General features: G+C 32.5%; 1 protein-coding gene across 1 annotated transcript; it reads right to left on the reverse strand.

The window, feature by feature from the left end:
- Positions 1-6,704: 6,704 nt before the first annotated feature.
- LOC104904128 (triosephosphate isomerase, cytosolic) lies at positions 6,705-12,306 on the reverse strand. Its single transcript, XM_010692322.4, has 9 exons — positions 12,146-12,306; positions 10,332-10,407; positions 10,110-10,233; positions 8,914-8,998; positions 8,634-8,766; positions 8,247-8,341; positions 7,798-7,876; positions 7,114-7,196; positions 6,705-6,983 (listed from the first exon to the last, which is right to left on the reverse strand). Exons 1-9 carry the CDS (start codon positions 12,182-12,184, stop codon positions 6,936-6,938), a joined length of 762 nt encoding a protein of 253 aa, XP_010690624.1. The 5' UTR covers positions 12,185-12,306; the 3' UTR covers positions 6,705-6,935.
- Between the last annotated feature and the right edge of the window lie 203 nt (positions 12,307-12,509).

The raw sequence follows: 12,509 nt of genomic DNA on the forward strand, positions 1-12,509 counted from the left end.
GGCATCAAGCAACGTACCAACGTAAAGTATGTCTACGACTCTACGAGGATGAAGATTATTACTTGGATTAATTCAAACCGTGGTAAGCACTTGCGCATGCCTCGAGAATATAATACTCATGAATAATTTGTTCTGTTTTTGGTAATACATGCATAGCAATCACCACTCATCATTCAATTGATTTATGTTTATTATGAGTACTTCCTCTGTATTTTTTTATCTTTCTCACTTAGAATCTTGACACTATTCACAATTAGAGAGAATGTTTAGATTTTTTTCAATATATAAAAAAAATTATAGTCATGTGGGGTCTTGTTTAATTCATGTATTTTATTAATATTTAATTATTATAATTTTTACTACTCCCTCCGTCCCATAATATAGTGCCTATTTCATTTTTGGTGGGTCAAACTTTAAAATTTTTGACCGAATATTCTCATTTGTATATATAAAAAACATATTCATGTGGGATCTTGTTAGATTCGTCTCAATGTGTAGTTTCATAATATCAACTTTTTATATTTTTTATTAATACGAAATTGAAGATATTAAAGGTCAAAGTTACGTCTTGAAGACCGTGTAAAATAGAAACAAGCACTATATTATGGGACGGAGGGAGTAATATATAGTGAAAGATATTTAATATAGAATAAGTACATTGACAAAGTGCAAAGTCAAAGTAGAAAAGATTAAAAAAAAAAATACAGAGGGAGTATGTTACATGTAAAGTTATTTTTTTTTTTATCGTTAAATTTAAACACTTTTACATGAGTAAAATAAGGAATTTCAAATGAGAAAAAAAAGCATTAGAATGTCATGTGCCAATTACGGCCCGTTTGGTTGTCGTTAATAAATTGCGGTAATGGGAATGAATTTTAAGTATAATTTTATTAGGAAAGCACCCTTAAAATGTCCATGGGGAGGCATTTTTTCTCCATGGGCAAACAATCTCACCCCTAAACTTGTGTTTTTGACACCAAGGGGAAGCAATTTTCATTACCACTCATTACCACCTACAAGGTGGTATTGGATGGGAATGAAAATTCAAGAAGGGAAGTGGACATATTAGGATAAATTAGCATTACCATCGGAATGGACAATAATATTTTTCACAAATTCATTCCCAGTACCACCATTTATGACCAACTACCAAACGGCCGTTAGTAGAGTATGCTTCTTCTGTTTTTTTTTATACTTGTAAAGGTTTGATTTTTTGCTTCTTCTGTTTCTTTATACTTGCAAAGGTTTTACTTTTACATTATTCAATAACTTTACTTAGTTTATCTTTTGTTATTTATAGTTAGGAAAAACATATGCATGATCTTGTTAGATTCTTATGAATCCATATATTCAAATATCTACTTATTATAATTTTAGTTATTGGTAACCAAAGATATTAATGGTTGAAGTTATGTCTTAAAAGTAAAAAGAAAATAGATGAAATATATTTTTGATTTGTTTTTTTTTTTTTTTTTTTTTTTTTTTTTAGCCAGAAAGAAAGAAACTAGGGAGGAACCCAATTAACAGGCCACCCTAAAGCATCCTTACGGATGATTTTGGAAAAAGCAATATCAGGAGATTCAAACCAATAACAGAGATTAGTAGTGGAGTGGCCATAATGTGCCATCCAGTCGGCAGCAAAATTAGATTCTCTAAAAACATGCTGAATATTATAATTATCAAATTTTTCAAATCTTCCGCTGCATCATTAATGAGAGCATTAATAGACCAGGGAATTTTCCAGATTCTTTTGATAGCTTGAATAACCGAGAGATTATCACCCTCAATTGTAATATTATTAGCCCCCAGATAGAGAGCTCCCCTTATACCTTCTCTTAGACCCCAGGCCTCGGCAACTAAAATAGAATTATTATCTGCTATGGCGTTAGCACCACTAAGCAAAAGATTCCCCACGGAATCTCTAATAACAAAGCCATAAGCTGTACTTCCATTCAGTAACTTGGAACCATCAAAATTAAGTTTAACAAAATCAAGAGGAGGGGGGGACCAAACAATATTAGGCCTAGGCTTTTTAGCTGCTTTAACAACCTGCTGACTATAGTCTAAATTGGAACAATTAAACAAGGAACAATCTAGATTATGCATATAAGCTTTAATCATTGCCCCTAGTTTGGCTGGAGAAAAGCTTTCCTGACGAAAAGTGATACTATTTCTAGCATACCAAATGAACCACCACACAATAGCATAGAAATTGAGGTTCTTAAGACTCAAACAAGACTTAAGATTGCACAAATACTCAATAAAAGAAAGATCACTATTATCAATAGGAAGGGGAGAAAAAAACCCATTGACATTAACTATTTCTAAAACATCATGTACAAAAGGACAATCAAGAAATAAGTGATGGTCATCTTCTGAGTGGTAGTTACAAAAAACACACTCTAAAGGAAGAAAAATATGACTCATTTCTAACCTCTTTTTAGTAGGGAGACCATTCTGACAAATTTTCCACAGAAAGAATTTAATCTTGGGGGGAATGGACAACCCCCAAATCCAAGCAAAGCTAACCTGATTGGGCGGATCTAAGCCATACCCTTGAAGCAGAGCAACACCCGACTTAACCGAATATTCTCCATCTGCAGTAAGGCCCCAAAAAATCCCTATCTGCCACTTTATTATAAGGGATAAAGACTTTTAAAATATCTTCCACTACATTAAACGGAACATAGTTTAAGAGGAGTTCTTTATTCCATTGAGCAGCATCTGTAATGAAAAAATTAACCATCAAATCCTCTGACCCAATTATAGGTGAGTACTTCTTTATAATAGGGTAATTAAACACCCAATTGTCATTCCAAAAAGTAATTAAACATATTTTTGATTTGTTAGTTATCTCACTTATATTAATATATATCTCATCCATTTTCTTCCACATGCAATATTTTGACTTTCGTGCTTGTCAATATACAACTTTGACCGTTTGAAATATCTAATTATATATTTGTAAAAATTATAAAAAAAAATTAAACTCTTATAAATATATATTGAGGTAAATCCAACAACACTTTATATTGCTAAAATCTTACTCTACATTATTCATAAGTTCTTTGTTAAAATAAGTGTATGAATAATACAAAAGTTACAATGTTGTAAGTTAAAATAGGAGAAGAGGAGGCATATATTATTGATAGAGTATTAAACTATTTATGGGACTCTAGCCATTAACGCGAGCTCTGTCCGTTGCTCTGATATCATGCCAAATGACCAACTCAACCAAAAGCTTACGCTAATGGTTGGAGTTCTAAAAATAGTCTAATACTCTATCAATTATAACTATTGTTCATGTATATTTAACACGATTAGTTATCAACATGCTACCTAAAAAGTTAAGAACGAGTCATAGAAAAACAAATAAAGTACCTTTAAATATCAAGAAAAGTCGAAGTGCGTTACAGGAATAATTCTATGATCGAGTACAGTTTTTTATGTGGAAGGCCTTGACAAATTATTCATAGGATACTATATTTATGTCATATCCAACCCTGCAAATTAAAACCCCTAAAAAGAGAAAAATTAAACGAAGAAGAAGAACAAGTCTAAACTAAGCTGACAAAATTTATGTGTCAATGAAGATTTAGATAACGAAAGGTCGTGATGTCAAATTGTCATGGGCAAAAACTGAGCCAACTTATGGACTTTTAGTTTTTTACAATTGAGATTTGAGAGTGAAGACATTTGTATTTAACAACTACTCTCTCAAGCTTTAAATATTACGCGTACATATTAAGTACCTAAACAAATTGAGAGGTGGTTGGTGGTGTTACTTGTGATATTGATATGTAAAACTCCTTTCGTCGCATAATATAGTGCCTATTTCATTTTCGATCAATCAAATTTTAAAAATTTTGACCAAATATTCTCATTATTGTTCGCACAAAAATCTACTCATTGTGTCTTGTTAGATTCATCACAACGTGTACTTTCATAATATTAACCTTTTATATTTTTAATTAATACGGAATTGAAGATATTAAAGGTTAAAGTTTCGTCTTGAAGACCGTGTAAAAAATAAACAAGCACTATATGATAAAACGGAGGGAGTATAAGCAAATTAAAAGCTCATCCTAAAAAGAAGGTTCTTAAGAACAAGTATGCAATTTGCAAAATATTATATTTATTTTAATCTGTTATATAAAATTACAATGTTTTTTACTTTTATGTTTGACAATGTACAATTTTGATTATTTTTAATATTTTTGAACTTTTTTTACGTGAAAACTATTACAAAATTTAACTAATTTGAAATTTTACATGGAGACTATTTTCATATTATTAGTTTACATGATAACATTTTTTTTATCTGGTCAAGGGAGTGTATAATGTAATAATCAAAGTGTTTCAATTAAGAATATTAATACATATATATATACATTACAGCTGAAAATAGTATAATATATTGTCATATTATAACAAAACTACCTTGCATATAGTAAAGACTAATGCCTTTAGTGACCACCCATTTCAGTTACAAACTTAGTCACTTGCATAGTAAAATTCATGCCTTACATATAATAGTCGGTAAAATATATGTTATGAACCCTCGTGGACCAAAGCAAAATGGTTTGAGCGTCACATGTCATACACCAGGTCCCAAGTTTGAGATTTGGCGCCATAGTAAGGTATCGATGTGGTAGTTGCTCCCTCATTACCCTTCACACTGACCTGGTTACATGGGGTGTGGGTTTCACCCATATAACTCGAAATTTACCATTCACTAAGTGGATGGGTCCCGTCACCAAAAATAATAACTTTATATGCTATGCATCACACAAGATCACAAACTAGTTACAATATTGTACTCGATCATTTCAGGCCCATGATTTAGACAAATACAAAGTTTCTCATACGTCAAAATGTCGAGTTAGTGAGACCTACTTAAAATTGATGCTATGTACTGCTGCACATGAAATGTTCCAAAAGCAAAACTTGTAGTCAATCGTCACAATAATATCCACAGTACAAACTTAAAGACACTTAATTTCGTCTTCTACACAACTTGTATGAAGATGGATGACTATTGCTATTTTCCTCACCTTTCAAATTTGAGTCTTAGTTTACAATAAGGGTCATGAAGAAGCTTTCAACTCCACGTAGTATAAACTATAAGAGCACTCACTCTGAAGTTAATGTTTCATGATATCTCTCACTGATCCCACACTTTTGACCAAATTGTCACTTGTACAACATTGAATCTTAAAATGTTCTATACTTAAGTAGGTATAGAAGAAATTCACCAATAGTTTTCTCATTATAACTAGTTTGAGGTTTCAGACAATATCTTAAATCGTTCTATAAAAAAAGGTTGATTATATGACGAGTAAACTCATATATATATAAATAGTAGCACTTATGTTTGGTCCTTTTTTTAATTTTTTTGTCAAAGGTATATATACATTGTCAATATTTCGATTTAAGAATTATAAAAAGTTTCATTGAATTTTGTTGTTGATACTTGAAGTCGTGAGACCAAGACATGTAAATACCTTAAAATATCCTTATTTCTTTATTTTAAAATTTATTAGGATAATGGTAAGGAGACTCATTAAATCACAAAGAGCACGTGACAAACTGACATATGAACCCACTTTTTTTTTTTTTTGAGGGGACATATGAACCCACTTGATACATCAAAAAATTGTATTTCACTTTGTTATTTTGTTACAAATAGAAGTTAGCGGTTGGTAAGAGAATTATCCATGATTTAGTAATGTAGAGTAATAGTTTGATAGCAAGTACTTGAGGTTAGGACTCAAGAAAAGAAACTTTAACCATGTAGATTTAAAATTCCTTAAATGATTAAAACTTAAAAGTAATATTTTAGGCCCATTATCGATCCTTTAACTTAATACAAATGAACCTACATTTCCCTTGAGAGAAGGGTGTCCTAACTCTACTCATGTACCAAAAAAAAAAAAAAAAAAAAGAACCTACATCTATTATTTTTTCTCCTTTTTGAAAATCTCGTCATCACCACTACCTACTTCCCCTTCTTTTTAGTTGTTCAATATTAACTCTTGACACTATTGACGAATTTCACGTAGACTTTTTTTTTATTATCTATACATATAAAAAGATATATTCATGTAAATATTATTAAATTCGTCTTGTCATATAGTTTCATAATATTAACTTTTATAAGTTTTACTCATAGTCAATTATGAATATTGATGTTTAAAGTTGTATTTTTTTTTTAATCCATATGAGCCATGAAGGCAATACAAAAAAGAGGAGGGGAGTTTTGAACCTCTGACATATCATTCACAACATCTCAATCTTAACCACTAAGCCAAGACATCCTTGGTTCTGAGTTTTTGACTGACATACCAATACATTTGGATACAAGTATACAACTAAAACAATTAGTCATTTTTGTAGCTTAGTATTGCTTCCTCTTGCCTCTTCTTAATCAACAAAATATGCTTTCAACCCCCAAAAATGTATTAGAAGTTGACAAAAGATAGTCATAATATACTTGAATTGCTTGAGATAAACTATTAACTTGTTTTTTTTTTAGACAAAAAAAAGGTTACAAAGTGACATAATATTTGCAGTATAATTGGCAAAATTTTATTTCATCTCTTTTCCATACTATTCTTTTAGAATAATTGACTTGGACTAGAGTGACTACATCAGGGTTATGTTTTGAAAGCCAGAGGACTGGCAATGGAGTAAAATCTTCAAACTGGGCAGAAAAATCTGAAAATCCATTCAGATATAATGGCACTGGATAAAACGTCATCCAGCAAAATCGAAAAGCGCAAAACAATAACTCAGATTATTTCTACTAGTACAAGATAGCCAAAAGCTACTGGTAAGCCAAAATACAGAGGTTCAACCAGAGCTTATTCTCTCAAAAGCAGCTTCAATCAAACATTTACCCCTGCATGTAACTTTTCCGTACTCGATTCCCGGATTCAAGCACTCTTCACAGTCGCAGAATTTATTATGTCGATGAATTCCGGCTGGATGAATAAGGCAGCAAACAAACGTCAGGGTTAGGACTCAAAAGGAAAAAGGCAAAATTGAAAAGAAAAAACTACGATGCAGCTTGCTGGCGAGGAAGATCAAAAGGAAGATACTTGAGAAACATACCTTTAGAGAGGCTCCCCCAACCAAGAAACCATCAACATCAGGCTTAGCAGCCAGCTCCTTACAATTTGCACCATTAACTGAACCTGCAACACCATCATAGTCAATTGGAAGGTCTATATAGAAGACCAAAGATTCAATAAATTGCGTAAATCACTTTTAATTACGATTGCTATTGATGGAAACGTTCGGGCTTCGAGAGCTCAGTGAAAATGAAATTTTATACGGTGACTATTAGGCCAGCTAGTATGATAGTATGTTCCTCATATGAGCAACATGAGGTGGAAATAGCTGAAAGGAGAATATTATAAAAGAAGTCTGAATATTGAACAAACAAGCAAAACATTACACTATTACACGACACTTAGCAAACAGAAGGAAAGGGAAGAGCATGAGAAGTTGTAGCACATCTCAAAACATAGGATCACAGGAGCAAGTAACAGAAGGGAACAAACAGGCTGACTAAATCTACAGTGAAGAAGTTTGGAGAGTGTTTGTAACTTTGTATATTATTAACTTAAGTTATTGACGCCGACTTTAGTTACAAGAAGATGAATTATCAGCAAAAATAAATTCAGAAGCCCAAGGTTAGGAGTAAATCAGGCTTTAATTGAAATGGAATCAGTCAAATTATGACAGGAGAAAAGATCAATACACAGAGAGGAAGCTGGAAAACAAGAGAAGTACCTCCATAGATGATCCTTGTGCTGGAAGCAACTTCAGGACTGATGTTGGCCTCAAGCCATTTTCTCAATTCACAATGTACCTGTTGTGGGTAATAAAATGTGCACAATGGTTAAATTTATAACACAGTTGATAAATGACCTCCAGCACTTAGATTGAAATCGAACAATAATCCCCCAAGGTAGAAAGCCTATAATTGCCAGCTGATCTTCTAGAAAACAAAGCTTAAACCAGCAACTGATTTGAAATGCTTGTTAAGAGAAGAAGAATACAAGGCATATTAATATTAAAAACCTGCCGACACTAAATATCTAATGGTTGAGAAACTGAATCAAACTAGCTTATTTCATGTCTGGTTATGCAAATTTAGCAATAGTGAATTTCCGATCTAAACAAGACAAAACAAACGGTGTATAGCACCACCATTATGCAATCTAAACAAGAGAATATACCTCCTGAGCTTGCTCTGGAGTTGCAACTTTTCCTGTTCCAATAGCCCACACAGGCTCATAAGCGATAACTACATTTGTCCAATCAGTTACTCGGTCTGTGGAGAAAACAAACATACTGGATCAGCTATCACAAAGAACAGGAAGTAAACTTAATATCTACTACCCAATTATAATTAAAGTGTACAATGTAAACATGAGAACAGGAACGTACATAACTTGGGAAAAAATTGGCGGTGAAAGAAACAAATTAATTTACACATCTACTGCATAAATTATTTATTTTTTAACATAAGAACAAAACAAATCCTATCTAGCACTAAAAAGAAACAGGGTATCAATTAAACAATCTTATTGCGCAACATATTCAGTGATATTATTGACACGTACCAGCAATTGCTTTGGTTTGTGCAGCAACAACTTCCATAGTTGTGCCAGCTTCCCGTTGTTCAAGAGTCTCTCCAACACAAGCTATGACCTTCAAACCTTTTGAGAGTGCGTATGCAACCTTGTCCCCAACAAACTTCAGAAGAAAAAATCAAGGAAAGAAAGAAATGGCAAAGATTAGAGGACAAATTCAAGAATTTTCAATGCTTTACAGAGTATCAAAATTCAAAAGCAATAAGATGCACTGCAAAATAGCTCCAGCAATTATAACTTCAACACATACCTCATTAGACTCATTTAGCAAAGCCCTCCTTTCAGAGTGACCAAGGATGACCCATGGAACTTCCAGGTTAACAAGCATCTCCGCACTACAAAAAGAAAATTACCAATATAGAACAAATATATTACAGTTCAAACACACATCTGAATAACCGAAAACTTCTGAGCAGTAGATGCTTTAACGAACTTAAAGAAGCTCCTAAGCTCGCTCTCTATAAATGTAAATGACAAAATTACAATACCATAAAAATCAGAAAAACAATAACTCTATAAACAATAAAGCATAAATCCTGATGAATAACTTTAAAGTACAATTATCTATGTCCCTGATAATGTCAAAAGATAATCACCACCACTCGTCTAGACCAGAGATTCTTCCTTTTTTTACACTCCAAATAAAAACCCACATTCAAATTACTGGTTCACATGAACCAATATAACATGATGTAAAAAACACAGCATAAATCCTTGTTACAGCGAACTCTTTTGGCAGCTCCAGCAAGCCCAAATCATGCATCCCAATATATCATACCCAATTAAGCAAGCATCTAATTTAACATATAGTGAAAAATACAGGGCAAGCAAATGCACTCAGACAAGAAAGATGCCTTAATGCTGCATGATTCTTATGCCAAGAGTCTATGCAACCCTACGTATTACGAATCCAAGGTGTTGTGCGCTGAAACATGTAATACAGAAAACCCAAAATGGACGAGAAACAATAGGGAAAAAAAGAGCATAGGAAAGCCATCATATGTTGCTTAACATTTCGCTCATGGAATGCAATTCCACAGATCTGATGTCCACGTCGAAGTAATCCAGCAAAGAATTGAAGTATGGTTATATGGCACCTAAACATCAACTTACAAAAACAAAAGTTTACCAACAGGACATGACAACATAGATCCATACACCCTATATCTTGGGTGCGACAAAAATGAAGTGCTAATATGATCCACACACCCTATATCTCAAGAGTGATAAAAATGAAGGATTCTTAGTGAGACTCTATGGATGCAAAACATTAGTGTACAATGGCAAAATTAACAAAAAAACGAAAGATTGCTAAGTATGAACTAGAAACATAGACAATGAATTCCTTCATCAAGAAGAAGCACAAACAAGCACACATGAGACTAACAAACGCCACAAAAACAACCAAAAAAAAAAAAAAAAAAAAAAGAGAAAGCTTTGACCTACCTAATCTCACCGGTGTATGCACCACCTTTCTTAACCCAACAATTCTGAGCAGCTACTTGGAAATCGGGCTTCAATGAGCTTTTCACCACAGGGAGGAAAACATATGGCGGGCTGAGCACAACCTCTGGAAACAACCGAAGAAAAAAAAACTTAAATCACCTTTCTACAATAAAGATAATACAAAGACTCATAAACTCCTCACGCGATTCAGAATTCACTTACCCACAACATCAGTTGATGGCACTTGCCCTGCATTGAGAGTTTCTACTATCTTCTTCACCTCTGCGCTAGTCCCATTCTGAAACAACGAGGATGAAAATGTTATCAAATTACAAATACTCGCATCAAAATCAATCTTTTAGCTTCATCTTCCCCCATATTGATCAGTAAGTTACTAAGATCCAGATCTTGATTCCACAATGAAGCCTATTTTAGAAATGCAATGATCTAAACGAGAGTTATTTCATTCAGCCGCTTCATGTTCATCCTCAACTTATCCCCAAGAGCTGACAATATATTTTCATAATCGAAGTTTATACTAGTAAAATGACTGTAATCATTAGTTAAAATCAATTAGAAAAACAGTTTTCAGAAAAAAAAAATACCAAAATGTTAAGAAAAACAGATCTTTCCTCATCATCTCCACGAAATTAATCACCACTTCCTCCTCTTAACTATTATTTCAATTATTTACTTGCTAATTTATCTGTTCATACATGAACAATATAAACTTCATTTGAATTCATTTGATCACCAATCCAAGTATTAACTAATTCTCATTGCGAATAAAAATTCTCAAAACCGTTTCTATCACCTAGATTTGATCTATAGGAAGAAGAAAGAAACAAAAGCATATTGTAATTCCAGCTATTTTTACCATCCACACCAATAAACATTGTGTAATATTTCAAATCAACTCGACAATCAACTAAAAAACAACATCTAACAGTTTGTTTGGTAGAAGGAATTTGGAAGGAAAGGAAAGGAAGTGGAAGGAAATTTATTACTTTCCAATGTTTGGTTCATTAAAAAAAATTAAGTGAAAGGAAATGGAAGGAATTGGAAGGAAAGACTCTTTAATAAAATATCACTTTCCTTTTCCTCCCAAAAGCGGGGGAATTCGGAAGGAAAGAGAAAATTTATACCAAACATGAGAAATTAAGGTTTTTTTCCTTTCTCTTCCCTTCCTTTCTCTTCCCTTTCTTTCCTTTACTAAAAATGAACCAAACACACTGTAAAATACTCCAAAACAAAAATTATCACAAAAGGCGATTTAATTTCGATCCACGGCTCAAATTAACAAGATACTAAATCACATACTATGAAGATTTAACAAATTCGACACCAGATAAATTCCGCTCAGAAAATGCAGAAAAAAGTTCATTTCAAATCAATATGACAATCAACTAAAAACAAAATCTAAAATACTCCAAAATAAAAATTATCTCAAAAGGCAATTTAATTTCGATCCATAGCTCAAATTAACAAGATACTAAATCACATACTATGACGATTTATCAAATTCGACACCAGTTAAATTCCGCTCAGAAAATGCAGAAATAAAGTTTATCTCAAATGAATATGACAATCAACTAAAAAACAAAATCTAAAATACTCCAAAACAAAAATTATCACAAAAGGCGATTCAATTTCGATGGATAGCTCAAATTAACAATATACTAAATCACATACTATGACGATTTAACAAATTCGACATCAGAGAAATTCCGCTCAGAAAATGAAAAAAATTCAAATCGATTTGACAATCAACTAAAAAACAATATCTAAAATACTCCAAAACAAAAACAAAAAAATCACAAAAGGCGATTTAATTTCGATCGATAGCTCAAATTAACAAGATATGAAATCACATACTATGATGATTTAACAAATTCGACATCAGAAAAATTCCGGTCAGAAAATGCAGAAAAAAGTTCGATCAAATGTTCTACTTCAGTAAATCTAACACAAAAAAAACAGATCGATATACATTGAAATTCGAGAAACAACAAATAAAAAAGAGGAGAGAGACTAACGCATTTCCAGTTACCGCCGACGAAGAATTTACGACCCATTCTTTGGAGAAGATGAAGAAGTTTTTTTGTTTTTTGAGATTTGTTTTTGGTGATTAGGTTGTGAGATTTCCGTGAATGTAAGAGTTAGATAGAAAGTGAGTGTGAGATTACAGTGGATAGTTTATTTATGTGTGGTTTTGAGCGGGGCGAATTTTGGATATTCCAGTAGCTTTTGAAAGTTACAATTACGTTTATATCCTTGATGTTTTGGAAATGTTTAGGACAAGGATTCATTGTTATTGTGTTTTGTCGAGGGTAAGTTGGAGATTTCTTAATCAATGTGTATGTATCATGTATGTATGTATGGATGTAAGTGCGATTTGTA

Source organism: Beta vulgaris, chromosome 2 (assembly GCF_026745355.1).
Source record: "Beta vulgaris subsp. vulgaris cultivar EL10 chromosome 2, EL10.2, whole genome shotgun sequence".
In the NCBI taxonomy this organism is placed as follows: Eukaryota; Viridiplantae; Streptophyta; class Magnoliopsida; order Caryophyllales; family Amaranthaceae; genus Beta; species Beta vulgaris.

Bases quoted from the DNA above. Each gene is read 5' to 3' on its own strand.
- LOC104904128 (XM_010692322.4), bottom strand. From the start codon at position 12,184: ATGGGTCGTAAATTCTTCGTCGGCGGTAACTGGAAATGC. The intron at 8,767-8,913 runs GTATGTGTTGAA...TTTCTTCTGAAG, and splicing joins TGCTAAATGAGTCTAATGAG to TTTGTTGGGGACAAGGTTGC. The intron at 7,197-7,797 runs GTACTTCTCTTG...ATGGTGTTGCAG, and splicing joins CACAAGGATCATCTATGGAG to GTTCAGTTAATGGTGCAAAT.